Below are 19555 nucleotides of genomic sequence, written 5' to 3' on the forward strand. Positions count from 1 at the left end.
AATCTGTATTTCATGTTCTCATCTTGTATATAAACATTTTCAATGCATCCACAGCAGCTGAACGTATCATGAAGCTCTTCCTGGAAGAAAAGTTTTTTTTGTTAATTGAAAATAATTTTTGAAGAAGGAAAAAAGAAAAATTGTTATAAATAGAGTAGTCTCAAAAAATCTGTACATACACAAAAAAGCATGCTTTTCCGGATACTTTGAATTGAAGAAGAGTTTTTAAAATGAACAATATTAAAGCACAGGTGAATCAAGATTCTCGAAGATATATCAAGCAATTACACAAAATACTGACTATAATTAGAGCTCACATTTTCATTTTTTTTTTCTTTTGGGACAAGTATAATTCTTTAAAGTTTCAATTTAATGTCCCACTAGTTGAACATGTAAAATAAACAATAATTGTTAATAGATATTGATTATTTCGAAACTTAAATTACTCTTCCTATAAAATGTATCGCATTGACCTTGAGTGAGTTTTTTTTTCAAGAAAAGACATATATTACAGAAAATCATTACAAACCTTGGTAACAGCTTGATCAAGGTTTCCAACATATACAGAATAAATGTATCCTTCTTTCACTTTTGAGCCCTTGATATCCTTTGAAACTGAAGTATAGCAAAAAAATAATTAAAATAAGTTATTATTATAAATATTTGAAGTGATTAAAAGGAAAATTCTAATGTGAAGAATGCCAAATCAATCAGTCTTGAAACTTAAGTTAATATTAGTGTTTGATTATAAAATGCAGTGCTGCCATGAAAATGTGTACAATAGAGATCCAAAATGAGTAAGATTTTGAAAAAATGCTTACAATCCTGAAAAAACGATAATTAATGCTAAATTTGACGATGGGCAATTAGACCATATTAGCAATATCATAATTGATAATTCAAATCAATGAATAAACTTACTCTTTATAGACAGTGTAAATAGTATCCACTTCCAGAATCCCCTTTTAAATCTGATATGACACACCTAAATAATACTATATTGAACTCCCTATATTATATGAATGTCTAATTAAAGTGTTTAAGACACTAAAAGAGTGTATGATTGTTAAAATAATAAAAATTCAATAATATGTACACTCCTGAGCAAAAATTACAGAATACGCATTTTTAGGTAAGATTGGCACCACTGAAAATGTATGACCAGCTCTTCAAGCCCACTACTGTCATGTTGTTTAATCTTTCTAGACATTTATTTCAATTATTTTTTTTACATATATACTCTCAGTTGCTCAATCCAAAAAAAAAAAAAAAAAAGGGAATGGGGATGAGATTTTAAACAGCACAAGCTTTTAGAGAACAGGGTCAATTGTGACATTTCCGTATACCATGCTAGTCGATAAATGCAATGACTGGCATCCTTTTCGAAGTGCACAGAAAACCTAATAGGGAAAATGTGGTAAAATATGACACCTCGTCTCAAAACGAACTAGACAATGAAAATGTAACTTATAGTTACAAATATTAATTTGTGGGTTAAATATTCTTCAGTAACGTGGAGAATAAATACAGTTTCTAACATTGTACAAAACTTAAAATTTGCATCTCTCGTTATTTTACTCCTAAATTCACCTTTCAGGGTCCAATTAATCTCAACATAACTGTTTTGAGACGATGAGTCACAAATATTTAAAGTTAATAAACGTTCCATATCTCGCATATCCTATAGTGACTATTTAGGTTTAAGACAATGTTTCTTTGGAATAAAGTGAAAAACAAAAAAATAAAAACCATTAAAGGAAGAAAGGAGAAAAATAGACCACACACTACAAAACATGTTCCTACAAACAAAGCTGCAATTGTTACGCACCAATTGTCATAAAATGAAGCTAAAGATATATGAAAAGTGAAAAAGTAAAGGAAGGGAAAAAAATGTTTCAATCTATTTCGTACTCAAGCAAACTTGTTTCCGAATTGCCACAGTCCAGCTTCATTCCAGTCTATTTATAAATGGTGAATGTGCTTCCATAATTTATCAGGATCAATAAATAATGACCTTGCAACAGAATAACATATACAAAAATGAGATTTCAAAGAGAAAAAAAAGAAAGAAAGGAAATCACTAGTTTATTACACACCTTCAATATTCTTATATTTGTTCTCAGATTTGATGCAAGGCTTGATCTGGGCATCTTTATCTGAAATCAAAAACATCAACTTTTACAAGTCGCAATGGCCTGCTTTCTCAGTAAAATGGATCTCTATTTTTCATGAAGTTAAGATGTTTAAGATGATGAATCTCGAAAGACCTATCCAACTTTACATAAGATGATAAATGACCGAATAGATATTCTAGTTGCACAAATAAATTTTGTTGTAACTTTCATTGAGTTAGGAGACGTGCACAGCTAGAAGAAGCCCCTAATCTGAACTTTAAAAACGGTGTATGAAACAGCTAAACGAAGCTAAGAGAAAATCAAACAGATGATAAAATAATTGAATTAAAATCAGATTTGCTCAACTGTTATCAGAGATCTATTTTTTTTTCTGTGCAGATTATGCTCATTATTACATGCGAACAAACATTATGCAGAATTCAGCACTGTAAACAACAATATTCAATTCTTATCATGACTAAAATTGTACACATAAGTCCCAACAGCTGCAATGCTTGGAAGGTAGGTCATTTCATTTAGATGATCCTGACAAATTGACAAAAACAAGAAAATTTTTAAGATAAACATAAAACTCACCTGAATCATTTTGAATAACAGGGAAAGTAGGAGGGGGACTTCTAAACTTGTTTAGACAACATGAGTCTGTTTTTGGCCTAGGATTAGACCTAACCTGTGTACAGCTTTTTTTCTCCACAAGACCGACATCCTAATGAGTTACTTTCACCACAGTTTCAAACCACTCAAATCTAGACTTGTTCTTTAGCTAAGAGTCAACTTCTCTAACATGACAGACTTCATGTTTAGTTAAAGGGCCTGTCCTTATAATAAGCACTCACAATGTAAATATAGAATTAGAATCTACTAGAACCAAGTCCACGTCATCTTTAAATAACAACAAAAAGGAGTGAAAACACAAGACTCCATACGAAGCGTGTTGACAATTGATTGACTGTGAGATTGAGACGAAAGAGAGTGAATTCAGCCTACTTAGATCTATCATGAAATACATTTTTTTTTAATCCCTAAAAAGTTTGAGGATACCTCATGATGAGGATCATCATTCAAAAGGTGCACTACCAAAGACCATAAACACAAATGGAGCAACTTACATTTTTTCACTCTGTCAAGAGTATCATTGGCAAAGTCAACAATCAATCGTGAACCATTGATCTTCCATTACGAAGCGTGTTGACAATTGATTGACTGTGAAGACAAATTTCTCATTGAGACGAAAGAGAGTGAATTCACCCTACTTAGATCTATCATGAAATACATTTTTTTTTAATCCCTAAAAAGTTTGAGGATACCTCATGATGAGGATCATCATTCAAAAGGTGCACTACCAAAGACCATAAACACAAATGGAGCAACTTACATTTTTTCACTCTGTCAAGAGTATCATTGGCAAAGTCAACAATCAATCGTGAACCATTGATCTTCCATTTATTCAAATCTGAAACTGCTTTAATTACTTCCTCTGGAGTAGAGTAACGGACAAATCTTGGTGAAGAAGAGAGAAGAAAAAATGTTTTTGTTCATAATCATTTTTGGTATTCAGTTCATAAATAACAAATGGCATCAAAATCAAATCAAATTCCATGTCTATCCTGAAATTCTTTGGAAATTCATTATCAAAATGTGATGTGGCTCAGAAAAAAACCCTTTCAAAGTCTCCAACAAACATTCAATTATTTTTGTGTAAAAAGTGGGGAATCATTATGCATTCATTTTTAACGCTTTGTATTTATTTAAAACCACAAATGTAATATTTAAATTCATGAAAGTCTGAAAAAAAAGTGTACAAATAGTGTCTAAAGTTCGTAAAATGACATCTCTATAATCAAGTGTTTTTCATAGCTGCCAACTTTGCAAAAATAAAATAAGGAACGCCCATTTGGCCCAGGATGAGGGGACGATGTGTGCCCTCCACCCCTTTCATCGAATCCCAACATATAAAAGTCAGTCTTTTTAATTACTACTTCTAACACTAACAAGTTTAAGATAACAGAGGCTAGTCCAATAAATGGTGCTAAATTATCGGGTATATATAGTTCTAGCCCATTTGAATCATTATGAAATGACACTTCCCACAATGAGATCAAAATTTCAGAACAGACAAAAAAAAAAAGAAAGAATCCAACTGCCTTAACTTTGATAAGGACCAATACACAAGCACAATTGTAAAATAAATGAAATGACTTAGGATGTTTAGAAATGCATAACTGCTAACCTGGTGCATCACTTGAAAGGGTGTTTTGGGGTAAAAAAATAGGGAGATTGGCTAAAAAGTAGGAATTGCATATATATTTTCTTTCATGCAACATAATGGTCTTTAAATAGTACACTATAATAGTAGTTGTAGTAAAATGAACCTTTAAATATTGAAGAATTCCTACCTCTTTAATTTGACAAGATAAAGGCACCTAAAAATGGAATATACTTATTTCTCTTGAACTTAAACCGTTATAAAAGCTAGCTTTAAAAAAAAAATAGAATCAGATCAAGATTTTTTTAATGGATTGAATTTATATTTCATAAATTAATAAAGGGAAATAAGCATTGTAATGTTTATTCTATGTAAACAATTGATTTTCTGATTGAATACCTTCCAATCAAAGGTGGTGATTTCATTTTATTTTTAATTAAAACAATATTTGTAACAAATAGTGAAAGTATCAATACTGTCTAAAAACACTATAAGTATATTCGAGGCTAACATGCATATATTATGCAAATCTCCAATACATTATGAAAGGTTTTAGTGAAAAACAGGCGTCATATAATCAACTGGAATTTATTAAACTGTTGAAAATCATTTATGACAGAGAGGCATAATTCAAATTAAAGAGCTACACAGGAATGGGGAATATGATGTGCTGATTTAAACCATGCCCATCAGCTCTCGCTGGACACCAATAATAATATAATAATAATAATAACAATAATAGTCCAAGTAATAATAATAAATCATTGGGCTCACATGCCTTGTTTACCACAAATTAGTCAAAAATGACAAAATACGGATTTTGAACTAAAAATAAGGACTTACGGACTCAGGAAGTCAATACGGAACAAATCCGTTTTTAACGGAACAGTTGGCAGCTATGGTTTTGTAATTAAGAGACATATCTGTATTCTGGACAGTAACACCTGAGTTAGAGTTTATGTTTCCAATATCCGAACTAAAAATCTCTCTATTGGCTGTTCCACAATCCAGAAAAGACAAAGGGGTTTGATTACAGAGAAGTGAATGAATGTTTTTGTTTGTTTGTTGCTTTAGGTCTCTTCCAACACAATTGAGGTTATATGAGAGACCGCTGAAACAAAAAAACAAGCAATCTAACAAAAATAGTACAAATGTCAATCAAAATCATAACCTAAAGATATCATAAGCTAAATTATAAATAACCAAGAACAAACAGGCAGAGGATTTACAGGAAAAAAATATCCCCTGTCAAAAATACAATCACAAACCAAAGAAGCAGGATAGGCTAGTAAAGAGAAGAAGAAACAACATCACTATCGGATCGTACACCCATGCGAACATCATAGGTATATGATTCAAGGGTGATGCTCCCATCCAACCACCCGCAAGTGAATGAATGTAACATTTTCAAGAGACAGGTTTGGGTTTGTGAAGAAAAGCTACATTAAATACTATTTTAACAGAATCTGTGATTTAAAATAAATGTTTTATACGGGTTAAGATATCATATTCTTGTTTTCCTATGATCATGTAATGTGAAGCTTAACATACAATGACAAATAACTTGGTGCTTCCGTATAAAATATATAGGAAAAAAAGGCCTTGGGTAAAACAGCATAATGATGGCTGAACTGAACATATCACTATCACTGGGAGGACAAAAAATGGCTTGTAAGTTAAGCTACTATGGCAATAATTTGTACACTGGCATAAAACCATTCCCAATTAGCTTTTTCTTTATCATAGCTATATGGCAAGTCTAAGAATAATTAATCAATAAGAAATTTAAGGGTAATTAATTTCATGTACACGATCCATAACAATATTTCAAAAATACATATCAAAATATCGAAGAAAAATAATATATAAGTATAAGAAAAACAAATCTTAAGAAAATTGTAATTGATAATTACCCATAACTACAACTGCCATTGTCAGAGGGTGCTATGTACAAATTTTCAATTAAACCGCAGCGACTGAAGAGATCCTTAATGTCCTCCTATTGACAGAAAAAATTTAAAAATTTAAAAACAAATATACATTATAATAATAATAGTAGTAGTAGTAGGAGTAATAGTAGTAGTAGTCTAGTAGTAAAATTTAGAAGTGTGGGCAATGGTGGTATGAGAAGATGTACAATGATATTAATCAATATACAGTCACGTCTCCCTAATTAGAAATTTTACATTATCCGGACAGGTCGCCTGTGGATGGATTATTTTTCATCTTTATTTGTACCCTTTAGTACTGATTCCACTATCCGGATGTCTCTTTAACAGGACAAAATGGAAGTGTTAGGATTCGAGAGATGTGACTGTAATTTTCAAATTGCAGTAAGCAAACAATTGACTAATTTTCCTAGCTTTTCTCTCCTTAAATTATATATATAACAGGTGGTCACAAAGAAAAATGCACAGCTTTTTGCCGGCTTGTATCTCTGAGACTCTTCATTGGATTTATTTCAATTTTAAGATACAAATATAACAAATCTTTAGACATAGACTGTCAAAATTTTATATGAATTGAAAAACAAAAAAGATAGTGATTTTTCAAAACCCTGTTTAGAAATAAAATATCAGAGAAAAATAATGCATCATTGCGGAGAGTAAAATGACTTCAATCTTAACATTTGTTGCTATTTTCAGCAAACATTAATTATGTCACCATAAACATGTCCCATCATAATTCTCATCATGTAATCATGTAAGAAATCGTCTATATAGCACAAACACACATGCCTACTTTGGTCCAATGATTACAAAGTTGGCACTTTAAGTGAAATCCTCTTTAATGACCCAACGTAGTCTCTTTTTCCAACTTGAAATGCACTTACGAATTTCCTCAATGGTTACCTCCTCCCAGCATAAGATATTTCTTCCTCTCACTGTTTCTTCTGTGAATGCAGATCTTTGCCCACTAAAAACTTTCTTCTCTATCAAAGAATTCCAAATTGTGTAATCCATGGATTCAGACAGCCAGTTGTCTTTCTCTATGAAATAAATATTCTTACTTTGGAGAGATGCTTGTGTTCTTTTGCTCATATGGGATTTAGCACCATCTTGTTCAAAAATGAAATTCTTTCCTGTTCACATTTTGACAAAAGATTTTCTTCCAATATTTTTATGTAATTATCAGCAAAGAGTTTCTCAAGCATTGCAAAAAAAAAAAATGTCTTCTTTTTAAAATGACAATGCGCAAATGCCACAATAAGTTGCGCCATCTTTTCCATATCTAAATTTTTAGGTGGTGTTATAAGACTTTATCTTATTCAAAAACCGCTAATCTAATCATTTTGATATTTTGCAATACTCTATTGATAAAGAATAGTTTTAATAGTAATAAAAACTTGAAAAAGCTATCTTCAAAACTTTTTACAGTAGAAAGAAATAAATAGCGGTGCAGCAACGTGTGTGTTTTTGTGACCACCTGATATATATTATATATAGGCTCAAATAGTGTAAAATGCTTACATAACAGATCAATGTATTTTTTATCAAATTAAGTCAAATTAAAGTTTTTGTTTTTTCACCTCAGTTACATCTAAAGGGATGCCACCGACAAAGGTAGAATACAGCATCTTTGTATCCTATATGACAGTTTCAGAATTAGAAAACTAAGGCAAGTTTATTCCTGGATGGCTTGATATTTAATCACAATCTGTTGAAAGAGAAAAATAAAATTGTTATTATGTTTGAATGTGTAGTCTTCTTATCTGGTGGTCATAAGACTAGGATTGAAAATTGGGGAGGGTGATTTTCATGAAATTAGAATCCTCTATTATTGTTAACGGAGAATACAGCGTTTCCACCAAAGAGAGCAGTCAGACTATCGCAACCCGGACTTCAATTGTCTATAATTGTTTTGCCATTACTTGTCTTTTGATGAAAGAAGATTTGGTGTTAGGTCAAAGATCAAATTTCGCCGCTAAAGGTTGCATTGCTACTGGGTTTGCTCTCTCCCCCCCCCCCTCCCTTTTTTTTTCAACTTAGTATTGTTGATTGCTATTTCCTTTTTTATGATTAGCAAGTGCCGTAGGAGTCTCACAGGATGCAGGAGTACTGCAATTAACCCTTTGCCAGTGACACTGAATTTTTTTGTTTTCAAATAATAGTCTTCATTCATATTATTTTTTAACGCAGAAAAAAAAAAGTTTCCACCATAAGAGCAGTAAGAATATTGATAAAAAGCGCTTTGAGCACGTTGGGTGGATATGGCCCTAGATAAAAGCTCAAGTTTTTAAATTGTAATTTGTATTTTGTCTTTTGATGAAAACAGTAAGGTTTTATTTGTGGTCCAAGTAAGATTGATATTCGCCTTTAAAAGGTTAAGTTGTTTTGTTTTTTCAGGGTTTTTGTTTTAATTTTCAAATGCGGATACGCTGCTTCTTCCTTTTTTTTCCTCAACTGGCAAGCTATCACTGTACTTACCCGCATGGCTTACACACACAAAAGGATACATATAGGTTACAAAACCTTACATCCAGGTCACAAAATCAGCCAACTAGGTCACACATCAAGACATCTCTGTTTCGTTTGTTCCAAAGTAGCAAAGCTTTCCATAAAATATTTGGTATTTGCAAGACCCCCAGAAACCAACTCCTGATACAGCTCTTGTGCACGGTTACTTATGGCCTTGATTTCTTTCGTAACCACCCCCAAAATCCCACTTATTGTGTGTTATAGGCAGAACATAATAAATAGCTGGGCTGCCACATGCGTGACTAAATTGGCCAAAGAGAGAATCTATACTTTGGTATTAGACACCCATTACCTGATGTCTTGGTTTTTAATCCTAGCCTAGTGAGAGAGAAAAAACAAAACAATCATACATGTATCTGCAAACAGCAGAACGTTTTCATTTTACATTTAGATGGGAAGGGGAAGGGATAACACTATGACAAGAGAGAGAGAGAGAGAGAGAGAGAGAGAGAGAGAGAGAGAGAGAGAGAGAGAGAGAGAGAGAGAGAGAGAGAGAGAGAGAGAGAGAGAGAGATGGGTGGGGGGATAGTAAGGGGGAATGGGAAAAGATGAAAGAAACAATGGGTTGCCTGATGACGTAGATCCAAGGATTGTTACAGCGCTGTTCATGGTGCGTCCATGAAATTTAAACCTTTTACAGTGACACTGATTTTTTTTCTCCAGATTGCTTATGCAGAATAAATCGTTTCCACCAAGAGAGCACTAGTAAGAGTATATTTCGACTCGGGCTTCAATTAAACTATAAATCGCAAAGCTTGTCTTTTAATGATAACATTAAGACTAAGATCTGGAGTTTGGGGAGTGTAAGATGGAATCTCGCCATTAATGGTTAAAATTGTTTTGATTTTTTTTAAAAATAACACACACACACACACACACACACACACACACACACACGAGTGCACGCGGTCACGACAGCGAGGACCATCTATTGTTTGTGTTGCAATGGTAAACCAGTTTACGTGTACGTAGATCCTGAGGCTAGATGACCCGTTACCGTGTACGTAGGCACTCCAAAAAAAAACACACACATACACTCACACAGAGAGAGTCTCGCATCCGCTAGAAACTAATGCGCACCAATTTTTACTTTTACTGGACTTATGCACCAAATTGCACACCTATCTATGGATACTTTTTTTCCGTATCTTTTTCTCAATAAACTTTTTAAAAAACCTTTGTTTTTGGTTTGTTTTTTTTTTGCGACGGCACCAACGGCACCATTTGAAACAGGCGTAAACTCCACGATTTCGCGAGGAATGAATCATGAAAAAATTTATACGATATAATTTCAAACACAACTTTTGAAATTCATCAAAGTAAGATTGCCTCGTACTCGTACCTAATGTTTTTTGATAGAAAACAAATGCATCTTCAAATCTAAACTGTTTTTGACGGTAAGCGGTAAGTTTGTTTTTTTTTGTTTTTTTTTTTTTTCTGTCCAAACGAATGATTTTAGTAAGGATTGATTAAGTTAAGAAGCTAAGTCTAAGTATTGGTAACCCCGGCTCGCCTCTCTAAATAGTGCTTAATAACTTAATAATAATAAATGCCAAATCCAGATTTTTTTTAAAAAGCAAATGGCATCAATGAAATGTAAGTTTTTGATACTTAGAACCGAAAACATCAAACTGGCAATTACACTTCATTTTTTTTACCAACCAGTTAGAAACTTGCAGCAAATCCGCCGAGCATTCGGAGAAATTGAAACTGAAACTTCGATAAAGGCTGTCATTATTCCCAGACGCCTGTCTGGGGATAATAAAAATTCGTTATCCCCAGACAGGTGTCTGGGGATAACCAATTTTTGTTATCCCCAGACACCTGTCTGAGGATACTATCCCCAGACGCATGTAGCAAGTGGGCAGAAAGATTTTATGCAAAATGCCAAACTAGGCGTGAAAAATAACAAATATTCTGGAAAAAATACTAGTGGTTGTGTCCCAAAACAGTTAATATATCAAGTGATATTTAACACAAGATGAAAGTAAATAGTGATCAAATGTCAAATCCAGCTCTTTTTTAAAAAAATATTTGAAGCAAATGGATCAATGAAATTTCTTTTGTTACTTTGATCTGAAAACGTCAAACTGGCAATTCGACTTCTTATTTTCAACCAGGAAGAAAGCTGTTAATCATCAAATCTGTTCATAGTCCACCAACCATTTAAATTTTCATTACCAACCTACCTGTTAACTTTATTGATCATCTCTTGTTTCTATAATTTGCTCATTCTGGCCACAATTTTGGGGACGACCGGGAATAACTTCTATGTCGCGGACGAATTCCTAGGCCATGGTGTTGTTCGCCCCAAAGCCCAAAACCCACACCTGTTATTTTCCTGTCTGCTTCGCACAAGACAATACAATTTAGTATCACACGTCCACAAAACTAGATCCAACAACATATTTTTATTCGAATCAGAGATGAAAATTACCAAAACAAGGAAGCAAAAATGGTGGAAATATGTGTAGCTCATATATGAATTTAAAATATTCCGATAGCGGTGTGGATAGGCAGCTCAGTGGGTAAGGCCACCTTTCATTTTACTCCTTTTAGCTGCACAGATTCGACCCAGTCGCGACTGCCCCCCCCCACTCATTCAAGAGTTTTTTTTAATCAGTTGAATTTTTTATTTCTCCGATAATATTATTTCATTATTTAATTTGCTCTAGATCTATTATTGTTTTTTTTTTTTGTTTTGGTCAATGATAATAATAATAATGATAATAATAATAATAATAATAATAATAATAATAATAATAATAATAATAATGATAATAATAATAATAATAATGATAATAATAATAATAATAATAATAATAATAATAATAATAATAATAATAATAATAATAATAATAATAATAATAATAATAATAATAGGGAGTGAGTATTTTCCGCCGGGCGGAAAATAACCCTTTTTTCTTATTCTCCGCCGGGATTATCCTTGGGTCTTGTGACCCCTGGTCGTGTCAAAGGTCACATCCGGTCGACCGTGGCGCCAACCGCGAAGCCATGATTGTTTTGTTCGATTGTCAATGATTGTGGCTCTTGATTTCCAAGCACTTTTTCATCTTATCAACAATTGCAAAAATGCAGTTAACCAATTGCAGACTGAGACTGATACCATTTTTATTTGTCAGGATTCTGTAGAGGTAAGAATTTGACTTTTCGTCTTTTTGTTTTTTTGTTTTTGTTTTTAACAAGGCTCAAACTCAGGACAGTGAAGTGTATATCGAGCAATGCCGATGGCGATATGAGTATGAGGAGATAGCTGAATGAATGAGAATGTAATTGTATTGTAATAACAACACGCCTTGCCGACTGTCACGTGTGCCATGTGTTCTACATTCCAATGTGATCTTTATGGATTAATCCTTCGTTGATTTTACTTCTAATACTGTGTAAGTGTAACTGTGTGCATTGTAATTGTAACTGTAACAACTGGGCAGTTTTCAGCAGCAGTGGAAGCGGTGACACAATTTTTAGAACTTTGGAATGAAATTGAGATGCCTCATGATGATGATAATGACAATGATATAAGATACTGTAATGAAAAACGATATCATTTTAACCATTACTTTTTTAACAAATGTATTTATTTATTTATTTATAACAGAAAGAGTCCAGTTGACGGTATTGGTGTCCTGACAATCAAGAAAGATAGCTGGCTCAAGATGTGTTGTGGCAATCTTATTAATCAGCAAACCATCATCTGTGCCAACAGAGCAGAGTATCTGCATGCACTTTTTAAAACTGGTTAGTAATGTTTTGAAATCTTCATTAGATTACATCTTTATTGCAGAGATGCCAACCAGTACAGGTTTCCCGTGTTCTGTACGGTTTTTCTTCCGAAGTACGGGCACACGGTTTTATCATGAAAAATACGGGATTTGGTTGAAGTGAAAAATCCACGAAATTACGATCACAACATGAAAAGTGTTTTCATGCAAAGAGCTTTCATTATCGATACTGAATTTTGCGAATCTTGCCCAGCCTACTGCTATATAACTATAAGTAATTCACTGCCCTTTTTCGAGTACGAGTTAACGAAGTCTGATTCGACCTTTTCGGGTTGATATCGATTTCTGCACGGCGCAGTAAATACAGGTTTTTGTCCTAAAATACAGGTTTTTGGTCTTGAAAATATGGGTTTTCAAAAGGCTAGGTCGTCATCTCTGTTATTGGTGATCAATACAGTACGCTCGAGCATGGGAATTTCGAACAAGTCGGGACCATGCCTGTTTGTTCGAGATTTCCTTGTTTTTTAGTTTTCCAATTTGAGTATTTTACACAGGATTTGAGGGAGGTAAATGTGGGTGGTCTTGATAAAATTCATATTATAATTATAAGGATAACTCCCCATTATTGTGAACTCTGTAGAGAGTCGATAGTGAGACTGCAATTTCCTTTTCTCTGTCAGTTCAACACAATCAATTAGTGGGGGAAAAAATTCAACAGATCGCAAGGGAGTGTCCACTATATGAACGAAATAAAGGGATTAAAACTGGGAATTGTACCAAGTTTGAGATTTCCGTGATTTCGAGATTTGCATGCTCGAGTATAAATGCTTGTTAATCTAAATGATAGTTTGTTGTCAAGAGTTTTGTCCTGTATGGTAAAGCCAATGAAATTTCAACTGTGTTGGTGATGGTGAGAATGATGGCCATTTAAAAAAAATTGGTATGTCTTTGACAAATTCAATTTATGACAATGATTTTGATTGTATAGACCTTTCCAAAAATTGCTAACGAAATGCCTCTTTTCTATTTCCATTTTTCAAACCAGAGCAAGATCAACCGTCTTTGTGGAACATCAGACAAAGTGGTTGCAAACAAGTGGTGTTGAATTTTCCTGTATTGAGCCGAAAGAAAAAAAATTTCTGGGAGTTTGCGAAAGCAAATTGCGTTTGATTGGAGCTAAATCTAATTTCGCCATTTACCTGGTTTTTTTTTGGTCTCAAATAGATTTGATTTTGTAGTTCAAATTGATTAGATACTTATCTCACAAGCAGCATTTAAAAAAATAAAAACATGAGGGTAGTGCGTCATATCATATTAGTTTTTTGATTACAGTGATGAATTCGTAAGATATAAATCATATTTGACCACAATAGTGTTAACATTTTTCAGCATTTATTTTCTTAGGGAATGGGTTAGCGAATCATTTATACATTTTTTAGACAGATCAATCTACACAATTTTCGTGTTTTCTTGTCCTATGATAGTCATTATTTTGAAAATTTTATGGATCAGCTTATGTCAAATAAGTGTTTTCTCAAATTTCCGTTTTGTGTCATTTTCTGATTTTCTAAGAACCATATATGCCATTTTCCTTTAGATTATTTTCAAATTTATTCAGAATCTTTTTTATGATGTGTTTTGCATCATGATGGAAATATTTTGGGGTAAATTAAAATTTAGAAGTTTTTTTAATTTTAAAAATTAATTTTTTTTCCTGTCGACCCGCACCACAATTTCAGCCGAAATTAAAAAATATTGTACAGCATTTCTTTCAAGACAATTTTTTTTTTTCAGAAATTGATCAATTTACAAAATTTGACTATTCTCTTGTTCCATATTGATTATACTTAGAAATTTTGATGGACGTTGTCTGCAAAATTAGCTTGTTTATCAAATTAATAAAGACATTTTGTTTTTTTCTCAAAATCTCATTTTCAATTTTCTGACATTCATAGCTGGATTGTTTCCCCATCAGATTGTATACCAAATTTGGTCAGAATCTTTCGTATGATGGGTATTGCATCATGATGGATTTGGTTTTGGGCTAAACTAAAATTTAGTAGTTTTATTAGTTTTATGAATTTTTAAATTGGATTTTTTCTTGTCGTTCCATGCCAAATTTTCAATCGTAATCGAAAAACAATTCTTTAAATATATTTTTCAAGACTTGCTAAGCCTTTCCATCGTGATGTTGTAGCTCTTGTAGGGAACATTGTGTGTAAATTTGGAAGATTTCGTTGGTTTTCGGTGCATCAGTGTCGGAAATTATTTTTTTTGTGGGGTGGGTGGGGTTGGTCTCATTTTAGCCTATATTGTCTGTGTCATTGAAGACATTTAAATTTAAATATATTGAGCTTTTTATATAGCGCAATATCCACTAAATGTGCTCAAAGTGCTTTACAAGGGGGCCCTGGTCAACAGCAACGCTTGTTATGCGATACTACAATTTTTTTGGACAAAGACAATACTGTTAACAGCCGGGTACTCCTTTTACACCTGAGTATGTTGAGAGAATGTGAGTAAAGAGCCTTTTCCAAGGACTCAACTATGCGCCGAGCGAGGTTCGAACCCAGGACCTTCCGATCCGAAAGCGTCTGTCATACCATAAGACCACATAGCCACACATTTGTTTTTAGCTTTTTTCTTTTTTTTTTTGTGTGTGTTTGTGTTAATCATCAAATTAGACCTCCTACCACCTGAAATAACAGGGGAATACCAATATTGGCACTGCGATAAAAAATGGATTTTTGACTACAGGTTCTCCTTTAAGGTGAAATATTTCCTAGCTCAGATGAGGGTTTGTTTTAAGCGGACTGTAGTGCGTTCCAACGTGAGATAATTTTTTTTTTTCATAATAAAATGTATTCACTGCCAGTTGTGACATATAGGTTGACTGCTTAGTTCTGATCTCCAGTGCTATTACATACTTGAGTACCTATCATCAGGCCTATTACACGCTGAGTCCCTACCACCAGTGCTATTAGTCATTGAGTCCCTACCACCAGTCCTGTGAGTCACTGGGTTCATACCACTACTGTTAGCCACTGAGTCCCTACCTCTAGCCCTATTGGCTACTGAGTCCTCACCACCAGACCTATTGGCCTTTGAGTCCATACCAATACCACTCGCCACTGATTCCTTAGCACCAGTCCTGTTAGCCACTGAATCCATACCACTAGCCCTGTACTGTAAGCCACCATAGAGAATACAGGACTCCTAGTCTGTGTTAGCCACTAAGTCCTACCACTATTGTCCACTGAGTCCCTACTACCAGCTCTATTAGCGACTGAGTCCCTACCACCAGCCATATTGTCCACTGAGTCCCTACCACCAGCCCTATTGTCCACTGAGTCCCTACTACCAGCTCTATTAGCCACTGAGTCCCTACCACCAGCCATATTGTCCACTGAGTCCCTACTACCAGCTCTATTAGCCACTGAGTCCCTACCACCAGCCCTATTGTCCACTGAGTCCCTACCACCAGCCATATTGTCCACTGAGTCCCTCCGACCAGCTCTATTAGCCACTGAGTCCTACCACCAGCCCTATTGTCCACTGAGTCCCTACTACCAGCTCTATTAGCGACTGAGTCCTTACCACCAGCCCTATTAGCCACTGAGTCCCTGTTACCAGCTCTATTGTCCACTGAGTCCCTTCCACCAGCCCTATTGTCCACTGAGTCCCTACTACCACCTTTATTAGCGACTGAGTCCTTACCACCAGCCCTATTTGCCACTGAGTCCCTGTTACCAGCTCTATTGTCCACTGAGTCCTAACCACCAGCCCTATTGTCCACTGAGTCCCTACTACCAGCTCTATTAGCGACTGAGTCCCTACCACCAGCCCTATTGTCCACTGAGTCCCTACCACCAGCCATATTGTCCACTGAGTCCCTCCGACCAGCTCTATTAGCCACTGAGTCCTACCACCAGCCCTATTGTCCACTGAGTCCCTACTACCAGCTCTATTAGCGACTGAGTCCTTACCACCAGCCCTATTAGCCACTGAGTCCCTGTTACCAGCTCTATTGTCCACTGAGTCCCTACCACCAGCCCTATTGTCCACTGAGTCCCTACTACCTGCTCTATTAGCGACTGAGTCCTTACCACCAGCCCTATTTGCCACTGAGTCCCTACTACCAGCTCTATTAGCCACTGAGTCCTTACCACCAGCCCTATTAGCCACTGAGTCCCTGTTACCAGCTCTATTGTCCACTGAGACCCTACTACCAGCTCTATTAGCCACTGAGTCCCTACTACCAGCTCTATTAGCGACTGAGTCCCTACCACCAGCCCTATTGTCCACTGAGTCCCTACTACCAGCTCTATTAGCCACTGAGTCCTTACCACCAGCCCTATTAGCCACTGAGTCCCTGTTACCAGCTCTATTGTCCACTGAGACCTTACCATCAGCTCTATCAGTATTAGCCAATGAGTCTCTACTACCACCAGTTCTATTAGCCACCATCCTATCAATAATATTAGCCACTGAGTCCCTACCGCCTGCTCTATTACTAAAGGCCACTGCATCCTTACCATGATGGGGAGGGGGGGGGGGGGTATTTGACACACAGTAGAGTACCCACTGAGGCCCTACCACCAGCGCTATAGACACATAGTGGTTATTTGTTCCCATCTCAGTACAGACGATGTGTAACCTTTAACGTGTCGTGAACGGATTTCCCAACTCGTTCACGATGTGTAAAATAAAGGAAAAAGTTCAGAAAAAGTCTCCACCGAAGTGGGCGTTCTCCATATTTGTAGAGGACATATATGGGCGGTTAAAAATGCTCTAAAAGCACATCGGGAATCGTCCCGGTACAGTCTAATTCTAAAACATAGTATGGCGGATCGGATCTGTCAGATACAAACGATAGGCAAAATAGTAGATTTAGAATTAGGCTTGGTGTCGAAGAAAAAAGAATGAAGGGTGTCACAAGCTTTTATAGGATAGACACGATGACGTCACGTTTACGCGGGAGACAGTGAACAAACACAACATGAAGATTACTCACAACAGCCTGATCGAGACACGACAGTCATACCATAAAAAAACACTAACAACAACAACAACATAAACTTATCACAATAATCAGTGACATAAAATCTTCCCCACAAACGTTTGTGATTGAGCAACACTAGTGAGAACTAATCACACAACTAGCAGTGAGAAAGAGCAGAGTTAAGTCAACTCCCTTCATTCTCCAAATTATTTTAGTCCGGCAAGCTTGAACTTGAAGTGTGTCTCAAATCTACTGGTTAATTACCCACTGATTCTCTACCGTCTACCGCCGCCGCTATCACCCACTGATTTCCTACCGCCACCGCTATCACCCACTGATTCCCTAATAATAACGAGGGAGGGGGGGGGGCAAATAACGACCAGATTATTTACACTACACCACGAAGGTCAGATTATGGGAGTCCGCTAAGTCTCAAAGATCAACTTGAAAAACCCGGCGGAAAATAAGCAAATTTGTTATTCTCCGCCCGGCGGAAAATAAAAAGAAGGACTATTTTCCGCCCGGCGGAGAATAATGACAGCCATAATAATAATAATAATAATAATAATATTTGTTATTATTATTACTATTACCATCATAATCATTATTATATTATTATCAATAATAGTATTATTTTTATTATTAATACTCTTATTATCATACTATTACTATTATTATTATTATTATTATTATTACTATTATTATTATTATTATTATAATTGTTATTATTATTATTATTATTATTATTATTATTATTATTATTATTATTATTGTTAACACTATTCCCTGCTCCGAGGGAAATCTCTCTTTTTCTTTTTTTTTTATATATTTTGACCTAAACCTTTGAGGTTTTTTTGTTTGCTAAACTTTTATGTAAATGTTCCGTTTCTGAGCATGAATTTCTTAAATTGTTTTTATTTTTAAAACAATTGTTTTTTTTTTCTCCTCTATCTGACCATTTGGTCGCTCTCTGAATATTTCTGTTTGTTTGCTTTTTAATTATTTATTCTTTTTAGACACTATTTGAGATCGGAGTGGGGACGAATATATTTGCTAGAAACTAGAAAAAAACAAGAGAGAGAGAGAGAGAGAGAGAGAGAGAGAGAGAAGAGAGAGAGAGAGAGAGAGTTTATAATAAAAAAAAGAGGTGGGGGGAGGATGGATGGGACATTTATCCCTTTCAACGTTCTGTAAAAAGAAGACGGAATTTAAAAAAAAAAAAAAAAAAAAAGTGACGTTACCAGGATTCGAACCCACAACGTCGATTATGGTCAAATTTCCAGGGCAAACGACTAAACCATTCGGCCATGACACCCACTTCGAAGTCGACGCCTATTGTGTATATGTAGTAACAACTGATTTTAATGTTGGTTAATTTTATGTTTTTATAGATATTTTATTAACTTTCCTTATTTCTATGTGCATCTGGAAACATTCCATATTCTGGAATGTGGATAATTGTTTAAAAGAGCGGAGTTTCAAATATGCGTCTGGGGATAACGAAAATTCGTTATCCCCAGACAGGTGTCTGGGGATAACAAATTTTTATTATCCCCAGGCCCAGACAGGTGTCTGGGGATAATCACAGTCACAGCGTTCGATAAAATAACAATTTCAAATTCAATGTCAATATTTTGAGTAGAAAAATCTTCAACAAGACCAGAAGATTTAAAATTAAGGTATCAAATTAAATGTTTGTGTATGTAAAAATAAATTATTAATTCATACTTCGGAAGAGAAAAAAAAAATACGCCTCGGCGTAACTTCCAAACCGTTCTGTACACTGTACTCCAACTCAATCGAGGCGCGTTTAAAGGGAAAATAAATAGCAGTTAATTCCCTTGACGAGCTGGTCTCGCATTTTGCGTTGTGAGCGAGACCCCAAACGTGACGGGAAATGGAATTCAAAAAGGTGGGCTGGGCACTAATTGTCATGATTACAGATACCAGAAAACTGACCGTTGACAATCGACATTTAGTTCTTTTGTCTT

General features: G+C 35.0%; 1 protein-coding gene across 4 annotated transcripts in view; it reads right to left on the bottom strand.

Moving 5' to 3' along the window:
- LOC144971326 (uncharacterized) overlaps window positions 1-19421 on the bottom strand; it is a 40909-nt gene extending 21488 nt beyond the window's left edge. Inside the window, exons 1-8 of one of the 4 annotated variants that reach the window (XM_078912001.1) lie at window positions 19157-19365; window positions 10482-10535; window positions 7871-7998; window positions 6255-6340; window positions 3511-3635; window positions 2097-2156; window positions 530-615; window positions 1-80 (exon numbers count right to left, since the gene is read on the bottom strand). The exon at window positions 1-80 is cut by the window's left edge and continues 3 nt beyond it. In XM_078912001.1, the coding sequence (XP_078768127.1) occupies window positions 1-80; window positions 530-615; window positions 2097-2156; window positions 3511-3635; window positions 6255-6340; window positions 7871-7918 (485 nt within the window). In that variant the 5' untranslated portion in view covers window positions 7919-7998; window positions 10482-10535; window positions 19157-19365. Of the gene's footprint in view, window positions 81-529; window positions 616-2096; window positions 2157-3510; window positions 3636-6254; window positions 6341-7870; window positions 7999-10481; window positions 10536-19156 lie in introns of all 4 variants that reach the window. The other 3 variants (XR_013645115.1, XM_078912000.1, XM_078912002.1) reach the window with 3 other exon arrangements.
- Window positions 19422-19555: the final 134 nt, after the last annotated feature.

The sequence above is a fragment of the Berghia stephanieae genome, chromosome 4 (genome assembly GCF_034508935.2).
Source record: "Berghia stephanieae isolate SIO BIC M18660-M18661 chromosome 4, UCSD_Bste_1.3, whole genome shotgun sequence".
Taxonomy (NCBI): domain Eukaryota; kingdom Metazoa; phylum Mollusca; class Gastropoda; order Nudibranchia; family Aeolidiidae; genus Berghia; species Berghia stephanieae.